This window comes from Chrysemys picta, chromosome 21 (assembly GCF_011386835.1).
Source record: "Chrysemys picta bellii isolate R12L10 chromosome 21, ASM1138683v2, whole genome shotgun sequence".
Taxonomy (NCBI): domain Eukaryota; kingdom Metazoa; phylum Chordata; order Testudines; family Emydidae; genus Chrysemys; species Chrysemys picta.
Window position 1 is genome coordinate 15,582,544 of NC_088811.1, and position 19,230 is coordinate 15,601,773.

At 40.3% G+C, this 19,230-nt stretch overlaps 1 protein-coding gene across 2 annotated transcripts in view; it reads left to right on the plus strand.

The window, feature by feature from the left end:
• IFFO2 (intermediate filament family orphan 2) overlaps positions 1 to 19,230 on the plus strand; it is a 52,590-nt gene that overhangs the window by 21,519 nt on the left and 11,841 nt on the right. For both annotated transcript variants that reach the window (XM_065575280.1, XM_042852820.2), the window contains exons 2-5: positions 13,273 to 13,333; positions 14,149 to 14,244; positions 16,731 to 16,871; positions 18,833 to 18,975. In XM_065575280.1, the coding sequence (XP_065431352.1) occupies positions 13,273 to 13,333; positions 14,149 to 14,244; positions 16,731 to 16,871; positions 18,833 to 18,975 (441 nt within the window). The remainder of the gene's footprint in view (positions 1 to 13,272; positions 13,334 to 14,148; positions 14,245 to 16,730; positions 16,872 to 18,832; positions 18,976 to 19,230) is intronic.

The window sequence follows — 19,230 nt, forward strand, 5'->3', positions numbered from 1 at the left end:
CAGTGTCTTATCACGAGGATTTACACTTTATTAATCAAAACTCTTATTGTACTGACACGAAACAAATAATTTTCATATGAACAGCACAATTGTTTAGGTGTGGAGTGGAATTACTTTAGAAAAAATTGCCATAGATATTTTTAAAATAGAGGCCCTCCTCCATATTCCGCTGCACTAGTCAATCTCAGACATAACTACATTGAAATGAACAGATGTCACAGCATTGCATATAACATTTGGTTAAGTGCTATATACAGAGACCTCTTGCCATCTGGCCTACTCAAAACAAGGGTTGGTGTCTTGGCTTCCCACTGATTTGAGACATGTACATATATTCCTTAGAATACTTAAAATGAACTCACCTAGCTTTGTCTCCATTTAGCTACAGAGTATCTTGTGAAATGGTAGGAAGAGGGGGGAAAGGAAAGAAATTCAATACTCTGAGTAGCTTTCCCAGACCTGAAGAAGAACTCTGTGTAAGCTCGAAAGCTTGTCTCTTTTACCAACAGAAGTTGATTCAATAAAAGATATTACTTCACCTCCCTTCTTTCTCTAATACACCAGTAAATGAATCTAGTAAAATCTACTTGCAGAGGTTCTGTGCTCATTCCTATAGAATAATTAAGAACAATTATTCCCAATACATAAGTTATAAAATTTTGAGAAAATAAGTTTTCCCTGAGAACAAGAGTTTGCTTTGGTAGTTGAGGCATTTACAGTCATGATCTGAATGCAAGTTGACATAGAATCCCTGAACTAAGTACAGTAACTCCTCACTTAAAGTCGTCCCGGTTAAAATTGTTGTTGATCAATTAGGGAACATGCTCGTTTAAAGTTGTGCAATGCTCCCTTCTAGCATCGTTTGGCAGCCGCCTGCTTTGTCTACTGCTTGCAGGGAGAGCAGCCTGTTGAAGCTAGCTGGTGGGGGCTTGGAACCAGGGTGGACCGGCAGCCCCCCTGAGTTCCTTGTGCAGCATCTGCCTGCAGTTCAGCTGTCCCCCCCCCCTCCCCCCGCTGCCATGTGCTGCTCCTGCCCTTTGCCTTGGAGCTGCTCCCTGAGACTCCTGCTTGCTGTGCTGGGGGGAGGAAAGGAAGAGGTGGGGCTAATGTCATGGTGTCGTCCTCCCCCTGCTCCTGCACCCCACCTACCCCATCTTCCATAGAGCAGGGGGGACACACCAGGGCTCAGGACGGAGGGAGCTTGCAGCAGCTGTGGTCTCAGCAAGCTGATCTAATTAACAAGGCAGTTTACTTAAAGGGGAAATGTGCATATCTCCCTCCATTCCTGCTGCCTTGTAGAGTGAGAGAGTTAACCCTTGAGGGCTCAACCAATTGCTAGTTCATCATTTAGCAGTCAGGGTTGGCACCAGCGAAGGAAGCAGGTGCCTGGGGCGGCCAATAGAAAGGGGCAGCAGTCCATCCGTTGTTGGGGCGGCACATCCGGGTCTTTGGCAGCAATTCGGTGGCGGGTCCCTCGCTCCCTCTCTTCCTCTTCAGCGGCAGCTCAATGATTTTTTTGTTTTATTTTTTCTTTGCCTCTTGGGGTGGCAAAAAAGCTGGAGCTGGCCCTGTTAGCAGTAAGGGAAATATCCCACCCTCTGACTCCTCCACCTCAACCAAGCTTCACAATCATCATCACTGTGTATCAGTATTAAATTGTTTGTTTAAAACTTATACTCTGTGTGTGTGTGTGTGTGTGTGTATATATATATATATATATATATATATAATGTATCTATCTAGATAGATAGATAGTCTTTTGTCTGGTGGAAAAAAAATTCCCTGGAACCTAACCCCCTCATTTACTTTAATTCTCATGGGGAAATTGGATTCACTTAACATTGTTTCGCTTAAAGTCGCATTTTTCAGGAACATAACTACAACGTTAAGTGAGGAGTTACTGTAGTTAGAAAATAAAGGAGACTAGGATCTGTGAATTTGGTCTCTTGCTAAAACTAGAGGCCAGCAATATAGACTGCTTGATGGCTTCATAAGTTATCCATTACAACAGTATGGTCCTCAGCCAACATAAGGGATTGATTTCATGACCTTCATTCTAGATCGCACTATTGTTTCAAATTAAATTGCTGTTGCTTTTGTCTCCTGCTGAGAGAATCTATTATAGATGCTAACAATCATGAATTTGTTGATAAATTAAGACTTTTCAGTTTTCTCAGCTGACTTTGTCACGAAGCTGAATATAACTTGTCTTATTTCATTTGATATCAGTCTTAAACTTGAACAATGCAAACTCCTTTTCAGCAAGTTGTCTCTCCACTGCTTTTTCTTTAAAAAATTGTCAAAAAGATTGCTGAGACCCTATAGCACATACAACAAACAGGCTATCCTACATTGTACCAAAAAGCCTTCTTGAGTAAGCCATTACATCTTAAATGACTGGATTCACTTCCCTCTTGTACTGGAAGAATCCAGGTTTGTTTCTGTATGGGAAGAGGGACAGATCATCCTTGATGTTACTTCATTGGATTTCCAAAAAGTTCCTTTGTTTTCATACCTGAATATCTTTGTTACACCTATTAAAGCTATTGGAAAGAGCATATCATGCATGAGACATTCATGTAGTTTAAAATAGCTTGAAATAATTTTAATTAGTTATGAACCTTACACATAAGCCATTGATGGGTGTTTTTTGCTTGTTAAAAGCAGCAATATTTTATTTTAAAGAATGCACCCGAGACTTTTGCTTCTATGTGACATTAAAGCTCTGATAACCTTTGTGACATTGCACTCCATATGATTTATGGAAGTATGCTTATGAATATGATGTAATTGGAATATGCTTTATGCAAAAGGTCTCTTGTAAGGTATAACAAAGGTTATAAACTACTGAATATGTTCTTCCTATTTGTATGCATGTATCATTCTTGTATCTGAAGCTAGAAATATGAAGTATAACACAGAGGTCCTATTATAATTATGCGAAGTGTGGGCCATTAATGGTGGTTTAGAATCTTGATGGCTCCCATTGACTAAGACAATTGGTTGTAAATTGTTTGTGTGGGCCAACCCAGGAAGAATGGAGACTAGGTGGTCTTACAGTGACATGTGACCATGTCACATGATACTGGAATCCATCTTAAATCTGCAAAAAGAACAGGAGTACTTACTTTGTTCTGTCTGTTATTACTTGAAACCACTTAAATCCTACTTTTTATACTTAATAAGATCACTTTTGTTTATTAATAAACGCAGAGTAAGGGATTAATACCTGGGGGAGCAAACAGCTGTGCATATCTCTCTATCAGTGTTATAGAGAGCGGACAATTTATGAATTCACCCTGTATAAGCTTTATACAGAGTAAAATGGATTTATTTGGGGTTTGGAACCCATTGGGAACTGGGTGTCTGGGTGCCGGAGATAGGTAACCTGCTGAGCTGTTTGCAGTTAAGTTTGCAGCTTTGGGAGCATAGACCAGACCCCGGGTCTGTGTTGCAGCAGGCTAGCATGTCTGGCTCAACAAGGCAGGGTTCTGGATTCCCAAGCTGGCAGGGAAAAGGGGCTCAGAGGTAATTTCAGCACATCAGGTGACAGTACCAAGGGGGTCACTGTGACCAAACCCGTTACAACCTTATGCTAGGGTTCTTCTCAGGAACAAACTGCTGGCAGAAGCAAAACCTGACAGCTTCACTGGAAGACATTTTTATTTTAGTTCCAATAGCAGGGTTTGAAAACATTTTTCCGCAAGTTTAATCACAATACATATTTGCACAAAGTTTTACAAAGTAGTAAGTTATCTTTAACAGCTCACTTCCAAGGAATTCCTGCTGTTCAAAGGTCTGCGTTCTAGTATAAACAGAGCACATGTCTCAAACATGCTTTTATATTGGTCTTTATTAGGTGGTTTTTTTTTTTTTTTTTTTACCATAGTAAACTCTTATCACACATCCGTTTCTTATCTACTGAGCTTACTCCACAACAGCTCTCTAGACTCATTGTGTGTTAAAACAAGGCCAGATGATTTCTAAAACCTGATCGACTGAGAAATTGCATGCTTAATATGGAGAAAATAAGTATTGGCAATAAAGGCTAACATTTCCCCCAAAATAGGATGTTGCTCACATGGGAACAAAATGCAGAGGGCTCTGCTCTGTTCTGAGTTGCTCTGATTTGCTACAACCTCCTGTACAGTCTTTGGATGGAGAGCACCAATGCATATTTAGTGCTGCATGTCCAAACTGAATATGGACTAGTAAAATTGACCTAAACTAAAGAAGTATCAACAGCCACTGGTGAATGTGGGCAAAGGGAAATGGTTCCTGAATGAGCAAAGGAATCTTTTAATGATTGCTTCCCATTTAGAAAAGGTATATCTGCGTTTGTACCAAAACACATTTACTGGGCTTCAGCTCTGAGGATATTGATTAATCTGTTTCTTTTCAACACAGAAACCAATTGACACATGAATGCTGGCCACAATAGTCTTATGTTTTGGGAATATGTTGTTGAGATGACCAATACCTTGGCTAACAGGTTTCTGTTATTTGGGTGGGAAGGATGCAATTGAGAAGTAGCAAGCCACGGATCACTTCATTCAAGAATGCTGTGCTGTTATGTTAGAGGCAGGCTTCATGGAATCAGATGTTCAAATAAAACTGGCTCCATGTAAAATGTATTAATCAGCATTTAATTTGTATTTCAGTAAGAAACCAGGGCTCTTGGGCCCGAAATTGATCTCTTTGAGATAAATCTGAAGAATCCCTATACAGTACAAAAGAACCTCATTAATGCTCACCTAGCTTGTTCACAAATCCCAGCTCTTGTCCCACATCCCAACATAATCGGAATACTGACTGTGCTCAGTGCTGTACAGAACACAGAATGGGTCAGTTTCCTGTCCTGAGGGTCTTACAATATAAGTAGGGGTTTAATAACAGAGACAGCACTCTGAGGTGTAATATTACTAGACAATTTTATTTTAACAGAATACATAACAAAAGACTTAGTGTGGCTTTGTAAACAACAAATACTTTGTTTTGTTTTGACAAAATGCGTCTTTTGTTGCAGTGTCCTTAAGTCCTCAATATTGTTTGACTTGCTAATTCAGACTTATCTGCAATGTATGTCCCTAGTCACTGCACTGAATTGGTGGGATTCTGGTATTCATTTTAGACACAGGTTCTTTTCCTGACCTGCCTACAAATATGGGGTTCAGTATGGGGCAGGATTTGTGTTATAAGGGAACTAGGATGCTGCAAACTCTTAAGGGAAGGGGGGAGAAAAAATTTATACACTTCCACGTTAGACAATTTGACCAAGAGATCTTGATCTTTCCACTTGCTAAAGTACATTCTCCTCATAAGCAGGGGCATCTTCTATCAGAAGTAGTATCATCAATGTCTTTCTCTGACCAAACATGAGATTTGAAACTAGATTCTTTGTATGGCAGCATAGGTGCTACTCCTGGGGCAATATGCCAATTAGAATGAAATCAGTGCATCATAACCACAATTATCTAGATATTGCCATCATGGTTTATATCACTGGATAGATGTGGGGAGACTAGATTAATGGGCATGTTACTACAGACACAAACATGAGATTACTATGAGTAATCTCAAACAATTAAATTGGTTGGGCTTGAACATGCAAAACATCAAATCTCATGCCAACATTAGTGAATGGTGGGGCACGCCCTGCCCATCAGAGTACACCTAAACAAAATATGGGCGTCAAAAGGCGTCAAACCACAAAAGAACAAGTGATGTTGCCACAAGAGAGCAAAAAACGTGTCTCTAACCCGTGATTGCAGAACACAAGCCCTTTTGGGCAACACCTAAGGTATAATTAACTGAGCCTGGCATAGAATGCACATATTTTCCCATCTTTGTCCTTGCATGTAGGGCACATCACAGAGAACGCATCTTAGATGTTTCACATACAAAGGATGAGCAGTACTAGGTGTGACTCGCATGCCTAAATGAAATATTGACATCTTTGAGTCTTAGGTTTTTTTTCTGTCTTTTTGTATGCTTCCTGTCCTGTGAAATGGTTTGACACTTAAACACTTAAGTTAGGGTTAACCGGCTTTTGCAGCCAGTATTTTCATTGGTAGCATATTGATAGTGTTCAGGTGAACCCTCGTGCTTTGAAGAGATGTTCTTTTGTGTGATCCCATGTACCATGACAACTAGAAAGCATAGCAATAATCAAGCCTCTCGTGTGGTACCCCATAGAGATGAAAAGACGGAGGGAAAACCTCAACAGTACCATACAAAGAGTTTCTTTTGTCTTCACGACATCTACAGCAGTGTTTCTTTGCTACATTTTTTCATATCTAAGAAATATTTGTTTCTTTGAAATTCTTTTGACAAAATAGGAATCCTCATTTAATGGTGTAAGAGGAGTACTTATCTTTTTTGGCGATTAAGGAGTTGATAATGTGGTTCAGACATAACTTTTGGCTTATCAACATGCTGAGCTCTTTTGACAATCTGGCTCTAAATGGCAATTTCCCCCACCACTCAGAATCCTACCTAAACTTGAAATGCTCAGACTGGTAAAGAGATGGTGCAAAATCATGTTGTTCAGCCTTCGTGATCCAGGGAGCTGGTTTAGTTGTGAATTGTCTGTCGATAAGAATTCAGTATGGATGTCTCAGTTGAGTTCCAATGAAAGTTATGAGTAGTGGAAGCTTAGAGAAATTTACACCTGGGTACTATCAAATTTCCATGTAATCTCCACCCATTTTCTTTTGAATAGCAGCTCATCTAAGTGTTGATCTCTTGTGCACGGTTCCATGTTCTAAGGAAATGTGGGGGTTTGAAATGTGACTCAGGCTATGACTACACTGGCGCTTTACAGCACTGCAACTTTCTTGCTCAGGGGTGTGAAAAAACACCCCTCTGAGCGTAGTAAGTTACAGCGCTATAAAGCACCAGTGTAAACCGTGCCCCAGCGCTGGGAGCCGCTGTAAGCTAATCCCCTGGGGGAGGTGGAGTACCTGCAGCGCTGGGAGAGCGCTCTACCAGCGCTGGCGCCGCGACCACACTCGCACTCCAAAGTGCTGCCGCGGGAGCGCTCCCGCCGCGGCGCTTTGGAGTTTCGAGTGTAGCCAAGCTCTCAGCTGTACTATAAAAGCAGAGTTAGTCCTTGCAAGGCTATTCAGCATCCTTCTATCTTGTTAGTTCAATGTCTCATACTCTAGCTACTTCCTCTCTTAAAAGGTACACAGTTCTTCCCTTTGTGCCAAGCTATGTAAAATACTCATTCCTAATCACATGATTGCAGAGGCAGTTTGAGGCCTGAAACTGCAGTGATTGAATACATTTGGAATGTAATGTTGCATCTGGAAAAAGGGAAATGTTTCCTTAGTTTTATCTTGACTGGCCTTTCATGTTCTAATAACTATAATATAAGCCTGTAAATCTGTGACTTTAGAAGGTAGTCATAACATTAAATGTCTGCCCTCAGTAGGGAGGAGGGGAAGAGTATAGTCAGTGCTGAAATTGCCCTTTCTGAATTTTATTTTTAAAAACAATCCTAGTAACCTCGATGTAGGCTAGCAATAGCCTTTTCTCAATCCGTACATTCAGGTTGGCAAGATCTGCCTCTCCAGCTCTGAAAGCTCCTTTGGCTGCAGCTGGAAATTGTAGGAATTGATGTTTGAGCTCAGAAATAGCTATATCTGAGACTAGTAGAAGCAGCTGTCTAGTTAATATCCTGCAGCACAAATATGAGGACTGCTGTTTTCAGCCTGGTAGCCTGGACAGTCACTTCCCTTCTGTGTGGTGTTGGTCTGGTAGTTCCTGTCACCTCTATTTCTTCAGAGCAGCAAACATCACTGCTTCAATTGGAAGAGCTGATCTGGTTTCCCACTACAGTCCTGCCAGGAAACTACAGGCTCTCGTTTATGCTGCAGGGGTGATGCTGATTAAGCAGGCTGGCTTTCTCTCTCTCTCTCTCTCCTTGGAGGAGAAGGAAGGAAGCAACATATGTGTTGAAGTGCTACAGAAGCACCTTCCTAGGTCTCTCACAGCAGCACCACTTCCATGCAGAGCCTATCAGGTTGCTTAGAAGCAGAGGATTTTTAAGGGCATCTGAAACATGCTGTGGTTGACTTGCAGTTCAGCTCTTGTGTTGGAAGAGAAATTGAGTGGGCAGAAATTGGCTAGCCTAAAATTCTGTAGTACTGCTTAGTACATGTTTCATATGTCTGTGCCAATGCACAGTAGTTAGCACCTTCCCAAGGGTATGCTGTCTTTTTCTTTGCTTATTGCAATACTCGAATGTACAGTAGCAGCAATTGCCCAAGGCCCTTTAAAATATTTGTGTTACTGCAAATACAGGATGATAGTGTCAAAAAACAATCTATTATCTAATTTGCTTGGAAGCATTAAGAGAAGATTTAATCTTCAATTCAATCCTCAATCCTCATTCTTCTCTCCCCACTCCTTCCATTTTTCTCCCTCTTCCCCCCCCAAAAAGTCTCCAGAGGTTTGTGTTAAGAGTGGTGGGGAAGATTGATTTTTTTGTTTTGTTTTGTATGTTTTTTTTTTCTCCAGATGTCAACTCGGTGACTTCATTTTTCCAGGTGTTACATGAGGCTAGTCAGCCAGGCAGTAGGGAATGCATTCTGAAACTCAGAACAAGTTGACTTTATTGATCAGTGATATATGATGGGGACCCTGATTTATTATCAGTCTAATGACAGGTTTCAGAGTAGCAGCCGTGTTAGTCTGTATCCGCAAAAAGAACAGGAGTACTTGTGGCACCTTAGAGACTAATAAATTTATTAGAGCATAAGCTTTCGTGGACTACAGCCCACTTCTTCGGTCCACGAAAGCTTATGCTCTAATAAATTTGTTAGTCTCTAAGGTGCCACAAGTACTCCTGTTCTTTTTATCAGTCTAATGTAATTCCTGGCCTCCTTTCAGAAGAAAACTTAACTTTAGATAAAAATTACCACCATATTTAAAAGGCCCAGATTTGTTTCCATTGGAGAAATGGATAAATATATGCTGAGAACATAATTTTAATCTATTATTTAAAAGATGGCACCCTTCTTCCACTCTCCATAAAAATTCTTTGCTTTCTACTTAAAGGAACTGGGACTGTATGCTTCCTTTCTATGAAATGCAGTTAAATTATGGCATAAGGATGGAAAAACTAAACCAGTGGAACTGAATGGAATGATGGAAGTTAATGATGTTACCCCATAGGCTGTGCATAGATTCTGAATGATAATTTTGACAGTTTTCCAGAGTGACCGAAGTGTTCGGGATGGAAGCTTGCTTTTGACTTACAACTGGTAAAAATATATGGATGTAATATTTACTAAAAATATTTTCCCCGCAGAGCTATGCTATGTGTTTGGGCATGGATACAAATAATGAGTTAAATCTCTTCACCTAAATATAATTAGTATTCAACATTTCAGCATTTAAGTAGTAAATTTCAGATCTCTCTTGAGACGGCGCACTGCAGTTTTCCTAATATCTAGTTACACTGTCTTGCATTCACAACTGACTGTGTGCTGGCAGCAATGCAGTATGAATGCCTAAAACCATATGACACATCTTCAATGTAGCAGAAGGGGACCATATTGCATGTAGTGAATTTAATATTAAGCAGTCACAGTCCAGCAGGTGAGATGACCAAATGAGGTTTGAAAAATAAGGATGCTACTTGCACATGTGACTAGCAGCCTTAATGCAGATAGGACATTGGAAATGAAAGCTAAAATATTTGTGGCAAATACAAATTCCAGCCTAAATATTTGTCTGTTTGGCAGTAAATAATTGGCAGAGAAAAGACACGGGTAATGTCTTTCTGTACAACTTTAGCATTCACTTACATATTGGAGAGTTGATGTAATGCTACCATGCCAAGTATCTCTGCCCTGCAGTGGCAGGGGAAGAGTAAATGCGGTCAGCCTGTCATATTGTAATGCACTAGTGCAGGGCCTAGTCAATGCTGCTGCTACTGTATTAGGATATGATAAATTCAGGTGCCGCTGGTCATGGATTAAGACAGAGAATTGCAGCACACCCACAGCTGCCTTTGTTCTTCCCTGCTGAAATGATCCTTTGGCATTCAACTGCATTTGAAATGCAAACCTATTGCAGTCTGTGAGGGGGGGGGGTGTTGGGGCTTATGATACAGTATGTGAATTTAGAATTGTTTAATGTGTCACAAATGTCCCATAAAATCCAGTCACTTTACCAGGTTTCTTTTGTAAACTTGAAAATATGGTGAAATTATTCCTATTGGAAGACTTAACACTGTGCTGGCAAGATTATGGAATTAACCCAGAAAATGCACTCTTCCCTCTCCTTTCAACGTTCTTAATCCTATCATTTTTGGATTAAAGTAAATATTTTTGGGGGGGAGACCTTCATATCCACGACTTGCATCTTCTAATTTAGCTGTAAAACTATTTGTCTGTGTGAGAACAAAAAAAATACCTTATTATAATTAGAGGTTATAGGAGTGCTTTTAATTGTCATTTGGTAGACTGTATTTACTGGATTAGTGCAAGCAAATTTCTTAATGGCAGTGATCAGTCATACTCTGTAACTAGGCTTTCAAATTCCCAGGCTGTGTCAGGGGATTTATTGAGTGAAAGGTCTGTGCAGATTTTGTGACCTGTTGCATTCCAAAGGTTTACATAACGGAAACTTTCCGTTGTATGTTTAGCTGACTGAGTCAGTGGACCCTGGTTCCTTTTAACTGCTGGTGGCAGAAGCCAAGCTTCTGTTAAACTATAAAAAGAAGCTTTATTCTAAATGGGAGAATCCCTTGTTGCCTGATGAAGCTACTGTTTTTGGGGTTCAATTGGCTTTAGTGAGCTGGGAATGCTTCAGACAGATTTTCTAGAGATAAAGCTTTGGCTTTTACTAAACTTGAGTGAATGAGTGTCCTGTAGGAATGTTTCTCTTAGAATAGTTGCACAAGCTTGGCCTAAGAAAGGCGATAGACAACAATCTTGTACATGTTAAAATCCACTGAAGAAACCTTGTTGCCATCCTCTCCAGAATTGACCTTGCACAATTCTACAATACTTTGTTCGCCACATATAGCTTTCCATGTGTGAAGGGAAGATGACTGCCAGATATTTTCACACTAATCCAATGATGGATTCATAATTCAACAATGTTAAACTAAAGTGTCAGTTATAAATTGCAGGATTAAATCTATTGCCGTAGTGTGGCATATATTCTTAAAGGGGCACGGTCTTTAATAATTTTTTAAAAATGCCTTCATGTTTATAAATAGCACGTCAGATTAGGATGCATCATAGAGCATTTGAAAGTTTAGTAGGTACTCTGTTTAAATTCTTAATTAAAAAGGACTGTTCGAAGAGCTTAACGTAATAAAACTGATAAATTTTTTTTTACTCATCTCTTTGATCGATGGAAATATAATCTGTGTTTAGTTAATTTCAATTCCTGGTTCTTCTAGTTAGTCCAGTGTTAGAGTCAGGGTTGCATATTTTGCAAGGAAGGCGTAGCAAATCATGCAGTGCTGCAGATATGCATTATGGGTTTTTGTGGAGAAGATGGGATTCGATTTCTGGACTGATGGGTATTGGTCACTGATGGAGCAACTGTTTCTCCTGGCCTGTGTTCTGTCAGTATTAGACCAGACTTCATTGTTGGCAACTTGGAAGAAAGAACGTAAAACCATGCAGTTAGGTCATGAAATCTTAAGACTTAAGAAAATTGGGGAGGATAATTGAATGGAATAGGAACACAATGTAGATGAGTGGCAAGGATAAATGAGAGAACCTGGAAATTCTGAGGGTAAGCCTATTGGTGGAATACTTGCCACCAATACCATACTTCTGCTATATGATAAACATGGGAAAACTATTGGTGGCCATCAAGAATGATACAGGGGCTTAAAGGAGAATAATCTTAATCAAAAGAGATGGAAGATGAGGGGAAATCTTGGGAAAGAAATGAGGCACATTTAAATCCAGAACACTCAAACGGGAGACAGGTGCTAAAAAGCTATCTAGCTCAGTTCAGACCTCCTTTGGTTTATGGTGGACATCAGCTCAAAGGACAGTGAATATTAAGCTAGCACCAATAAACTTTTTAAAAAGAAATGAAACAGACCCACAAGATTTTCTTCAAAAAACTGCTAATGGAAAGGATTGGATCTGGGCCTGATGACTGACTTCTTGGCATCCTTCCTTTCTTCTATTTCAGTGGTTGTGCTCTATTTTTTCTTGCTGACCTCCCTTGCGTCTCATGTTTAATTATTTTTGTCAGACATGTCAGCAAACAGCAGTATTTTCAGACTTAGAACTGCTGCTTTTATCGAACAGGCCCGAAGTTTGACAGATCAGATCTATAAATGTACATGAAGAAATATTCATTTTGTATATATTTACACTCAATATCACTCATCCTAAATTGGTCCTATTCACTGGCATTAATGCCTATTTAAAATATTGGCTGGTAAGAGGTAGCTTAAGCAGCTTAGACTATTTTTGCCTAAATTGGTCCATGATTTTAGCATTTTCCACATGTGTAATGTTGTTAAACAGTCTTCGTCTCCTCTTCTCTCCTGATGGACCAAATAACCTGTTGTTGCTTACCAGCTCCCCATTTCCTGTGCTTGGGAACTAGAGGTGCACTGATGAGATGGAATGTGTAAAAATCATTCGGGACTGTTCTTCCTTAAGATGCAATGTTTTTAGAAATAGTGTGTGCCCTGCAATCTGAGACGGATGGAAAGTTTTACCCTCCCTTAATGCCATCCTGGTTCCCACTATGGTGGTGCCTCTTGCATGTGACAGTAACAAGGCATATATGTCATGCATTCATACCTCATTCAAGGACCCCTTTGCAGGATAGATACTCTGTTTGGAACTGTACTTCTATGATACAACTGGAATAAATATAGGCATTTGAAGATCTTGTCATGAAGAAGGCTTATAACTAGTCCCTGGAGTTTATAGGGCTAAATACCAGAAGTAGCAAATTTGCTGACTTGTCTAGATTTTCAACCTATTGCTGCTGCAATGGAAGTGTTCCATTTTTATACATGTCCACATGCTACAGTCAAAGAATGAAAATAGTGTTAGCAGGTAAACTAATTAAACTCCAATTGCTACTTTGAAAATTGGCAGTTTGAGTATGTGTGCGCACATGTGGCTGAGACTAAGGGAAGTTTTCCACTGGACACCTACAATATCTAATCTTTTTTTATTACAAGTGGTAAAATAAGATCTTTGTGGCTGGAATAAACTCAATCAGAAATGTTGATCTAATCTCTGTTTGCAAATCTTTTTTTTCTTTCAGATGGGAGGAGGAACTGGCAAAGCGAACGAATCTGGAGTCTATGGTGGAAACCTTGCAAGAGGTGGGTTTTGAGTGGGATCTGGACTTTCCTAGTACTGACCACCATTCCTCCAACTCTTGAGCTAAAATACTTTATAGTATAGGTTTTTCCCCTTTAATCTGGTAATTTAAAATTAATATTTTGTCTGGATTAATTACTCTTTGATCCTAAGAGTCTTGATCCCTTGTAGTTATGGCAGCTGAATTACCTCATGCAGGATAGAGCTGTTAATATTTGAAACCTTAGGCTGCTTGATGCTGAATTTTATGACTGAAGCAGGAGGAGTGCCTTGATTCACCTAGTTCAATCTTCAAGCAATGCATCTTTATTCTTCAGTATATGCAATAAATGGGATGTTAATCCTGTATCCGTTCTTTTGCAGAAGGCAATCTCTTAACTTAATGACGGTAAAGGGTTGCTTCTTATGAGTGTTCAGCTACAGTAGTCCACAAGCCATTAGCCTCTCATCATCATGAGAACCCTTCTTAATAGAACAAAACCAATCCCCGAATTGGGGTTCTCTTAACATTGGAAGTACCTAGTGTTCAGACTGAAGTAGGGGAAAATATGCTGATATGATGCAACCCCTGGACCACACGCCATCTAAACATTCTCCTCTCCTTCACTCCCACTATGCTCTTGGTTGAGCAGCAAGGTAGGCCAGTCCTGAAACTCACCCATGCTCCCTCCACCACTTGCATTTGTAGCGTAGCAGTGGGGCTATTGAGGTTGGGGCAGGTGGTACGGGCTACCGGCTATTTTCCACCTCTGTGAAGCTTAGCAGTTAAGTAAATGCTTCCAGATATTTAGCTCTTTCCTTATTTTCTCTCTCCTAGGAGGCTCAAGAGGCTGAAGCTGTCCAGGAAGAGTTAAATGAAAAGATTGAGCGGCTGAAAGCAGAGCTTGTTGTCTTTAAGGGTCTGATGAGTGATGTAAGTACCCTGGGAAACAGAGTGGCCCATCCCCACCTGCTTTTGTGAAATCTCTCTGTCATGCAAATGGCTTCATTCATAAAAAGGTTATGGTTTTAATGAGTGCTGCTTTGTAGTTAGTATTATGGCTGCCTTTATGATCTAATGCATCAGACAGATCACCCTCACTCCCCCCTCTCCCCACCCGCTTCCTGTCTGGTCTGTGTAGAGATGCATTAAACTTGCTGCTTAGCCCATAACCCTGACTTCCCGTTCCCTTCTCACCAGCTAGCAACGACCTCATTCAAATTTGCAGCCTTTGAAATGATGCATTGGAGAATCCACATGCTATTAGGGTAAAAGTTCAACCATTATGCAGCCATTGGTACTCTTATTATACAGGGTGCTTTTGATTTGAGTCGTACAAGCAGTTATTGTCAGAAAGGAAATCTAAAATGGCAGTCCCAATTCTACCTTTGTGAAAGGCTCTTATCGAGACTATCCCAGTTTCTGTGTCATTGGTTCCAGGATATGGCTTTGTCTGCAGTGCTGCGGTCTCCTTTTAGAAAACTTATAAACTGTGTATATCTCTGGAGTTCTACCATTGTCCTCTTTGAGTTTATAATTTCCCCCAAAGCTGTGGGATCTGGTAATGTCATGCCTGGCAGTTTTGAGAACTTTATCTTACAGTCTGGCTATAGTCCTAGCATATTGTCTGACTGTCAGTGTGTAGGGCTAGTGTGCATAGGTGAGAGGAAAATGCGTAAGTAAGATAAAAGAGCAGGATTTTAAGGTTCACCTGGCTTCTCTTTTACTGAAGAGTTGCTGATGCCAGCAGTGTAGTGAAGATCAATCATGATGCATATCTAGTCTGTAATTTTATAAGAATTTTATTCCCCCTACCCCCCCCTCCCGCACCCCCAGTCTGATACAAACTTGCAGAACCTGTTCCCTGAAGTCACATCCATTCTCTCAGGGCTGCTAGGCCTACTCCTAAAAAATTCAGCCATTCACTGGCCCCCTCTTTGGGTGGTTCATCAAAAATAGAAATACTTGCTGGCTTAAATACAGTCTGAAGGAGAGCAATTTAGAGAGACAATCTAGGTGAGGTAATATATTTTATTGGCCCAACTTCTGTTTGGAGTAAGCTTGTCTCTTTCACAGAGTTCTTCTTCAGGTCTGGGAAAGTTACTCAGAATGTGAGCTATTTGTTAGAGCTGCATCCTTCCCCTGTAATTTTCTACTGTGCATCCTGAGGGAGGTAGTGAATACAACATCCTGTTGTAGTTGAAGTACAAGTGCTTCCTCCAGCCTTTCTGAGCTCTGCAAGGTGGAGCTAAATAGAGTGGTAGAGAAGGCCACAAAGCTGTGTGGAAAGCCGTAACTGTTTTTGCATAGTTACCCAATGATATTCAGGACAAAAATGCCGAACTAAATGACTTGCAGGTTATGTTTTTTGTCCTGTTGACAAACTGCACAGATATAAATACTCTTTATCAAAACTTTTGTCAAATGTTTTCATGTTCGTGTAGACATGTTTTTTCTGAACACAAACATTTTGATTAAAAAAATCTTCTCTAGTCTACTTATGTTTCATGTGGAGAAAGATTACCCTGGATGGAGGACATTAAAAACAAAACAAACCTTTCTGATTTAGTTAGCAAAAGCATTTCCACGTGGAAGGTAGTGCTTACAGAGTAATACACGTCTCTGACTGTTTTCCCAAATTCTATGTGAAAGTAGGCTATCATTTGCATTCAGGCCAGTCCTTCCCAACACAGCATAGGTTTTCTAGCACAGAAACTCTACAGTTATAAATGGAGAAAATCTCCTCAGTCATGCAGCAACATTGCCAATGGGGAAGGAGGAGCAGCTACTTACAAATAATATATTTGACTTCTGTCTCATGTGCAGCACGATATGATTCAGTGGCATACAGTTCTGGGACAGAAGACAGATTAATGTGGGTATTAATTTTGCTCTGTACTAAACTCACATGGACGTCTATAGACTAGCCCTGTTTTAACTTTTTTGGTGATCTATATGAAGTTGGTGCACAATTTTTTCAGAGCAGAAGCTGGCTAACTTTTCTTTACAATGAAGTGCTAACTTCCTATCTGAAGTGGGCAAAAATGATGAAGTATCATCAAATCCCCCATCTTGTTGTTTGCTTGCTTAACAGGTTTAAGTCTTTTCCCCTCCATGTCATAGCTTCACTGAGTCCATAAGGGTTGACTTTTGCTGGGTTTAGGACTCTGTGCTGTGGGAATGAGTATCTCAGTAGCTAGTGTTCATTCTCAAACACTTGTATTTGTTGGAATCAGATTTGAAAGTGTTAATTCCAGTAGTTGTCTAATCTAGACTGTCCTTGTGCTGCCTTTCCCTGGAGAACAGGCTCAATGTGATATAAGAATGGTGTGCTCCGGGTTTATAGAGATACAGTGGGTATCTCTTCTCTCCTGAACTGTGTAACAATAGAAGATAATCCACTACTGTCCTTCCTGCAGCCCATGACAGACCTGGACACAAAGATCCAAGAAAAGGCCATGAAGGTGGACATGGACATCTGCCGTCGAATCGATATTACAGCTAAGCTGTGCGATGTAGCACAGCAGCGCAACTCTGAAGACGTTTCCAAGATATTCCAGGTGATTAGGCCCTGAATTTTCTGTAGGGCAGGACAAGATGGCAGTATCTGGGGAGGGGGGGGGAAGAGAGGGAATGTTAGGGAGTTTAGTTCAGGCTCAAACTTCATCCAATATTCTCAACTTCTTTTGAAATTTCTCCCCAGTAGACTTCTTTTCTTCCTGAATCTATCTCCAGTTGTAGCAATGATCCACATATTAAGACTTGAGAGTTGATAGAAAACCTTCCAAAGAGAGCTCAGAATGTTCTCTGAAAAATACTCTTAAAGTTTGGTGGTAGTTTACAAGTAACTGTACAAGAAAGCATCCTGGGATTCCATGTTCGTCTAAACAGTCCCATCAGATTTGCTCTCTTCACACGTAAGAGGATTTTAACTTCATGCACCGTACTTGCATCCTGTGATTTCCAAGTTGAGCCCTTATTTTTGGCTCATACACCATGATGAGAAATAAATAAATTCTGTGACTGATGGTTAGTTAACTACAATTACTCTGATATGTGAGGGTGAATAGAATACAGTTTACTTTCCCATAGCTATATTGGCTGTGCAATACTAACAGGGGGAAAAGAGTAACTTATTTTGCTCCAAAAGTAGGCAGTGTTAGCTCAAAAAACAGAGCTATTGAGTGATTGAGTGCCTTTAGCATAGCTTCTTTTTTTTTTTTTAAATCATAACTGCATTTTAAATTGATCACTGGCCCTTCCAACTTACCTCAACTTCCCTTTCTGTCTTCGAATAAATAGGTCTGACTTTTTAACTCTTTCTAGTACAGTAGCTACTTAGGGCTGCACTGTACAAACATTAAAAAAAAAAAAAAAGTCCTTGCCCTTTTCTTGAGACTTTCACATGGATATGTCTTAAATGTGGTGAACAGTAAACTCTCCTCCATTCCAAATCAACTTTTTAATATGTCTTATAAAATGCTTAGCTAAGGTAAACATGAGTTTTCATTAGCTTTTTTGGGGGGTAATCTGGACAGAAATTGATTCAAATTTCCTACTTGATGGGGGTAGAGAATTACGGCTATCCTGTGTTCATCAGTATTCCATTCTAAAGAGAGATCTTGTCTTTTAACTTTGATAAGTGGTAAAACTGTGCTACTGCTCTAAACCGAGTACACAGGTTTGATCAAGTATGCAGTGGTTAAAATCATTAGCACAAAGAGCAACACTGGTTCTGAATGGTTCAGTTAGCAATTAGTGAAAATTAAAAAGGAGATTTGGCATTTATTTTGTGCTTTAGATGTGTTCGAGACGACATCACACCATCTGTAAATTCTCATGACTATTTGTGCCGAAGTCCCACGGGACAAAAGAATGATCCTTCACTTTGCAGGGTTAGCTTTGGGGTCTCTTTGCACATCTATCAACTGCATTTATTTTGGGTTTGTTCAAATATTTTCACAGTTCAGTTCCCACATATCTCTTGTACTGTCAGAGTGATGACTAGCAATCTGTGCTTGTGATAGTGGGGTGGGAATAGCAAAGTAATCAAGACTACCTTTAAAAGAGTGTTGTGTACTTTCTGTGAGTGTTCATCTCTGAAAGCACCAGGCTTGTGATGGTAGTGGCAAGAAAGGGAGACTGTCATTGCTCTCAAGCCTGCTGCCTGGGCATTCTCGCCAGCTTATGCTTGGTTCCTGTATCGTTCTAGCCTTCGCATGCTCTTCTGTAGCCCATATAATGTTGCCGGCGAGTACATCCTGTATGTAGAGCTCTGGCAGTCTGCAGCTTGCTTTGCTCTGTGCCATTTTGAACTGCTTCCTTTTGCTCTACGTTCACCACTTCTTAACAGATGCGATTCCTGTCCTTAATGCGTGCAGTCACTCGCGCACCTGAATCACTGGGTACTGTTGAACCATTATCTTCCACCCAACCTAACACCTTTCCTTTCTTATCTCTGCATCCTTCGGTGCAGCACCTCAGTTGAACCTTCCAGTCACTGCCCTTCTCTCCGATTAAGGTGGCTTCCAAAAAGAAAGAGCGCAAGCTAACATCGGACGATGACCTCTCTGAGCAGGATGGAGACAACAGCAGATTATCAGATGACGAAGTCAGCTGTTCTCTGAACATCACAGATGAAATGAAGCGAATGTTTAATCAGCTGTGAGTATTCTGTAGAGTATGATGTCTTTATTGTGGGACTTTCAGGCAACTGAGATCCCAAATTCAGATGATTTTTGTTGTCGCAATCCAAGACCCCAGTGTGTTTCCACAAACTTTCTAAACCTCCAATAGAAATAGTTTTTCACCAAATATTCAGCATTAGTTGAACTCAGACTGCAGAATTTTGGTAGTGCATAAGATTCTCAGTGAAATTTAGATATAAACAAAAGTGTACCTGAACAGTTTATTTTCACT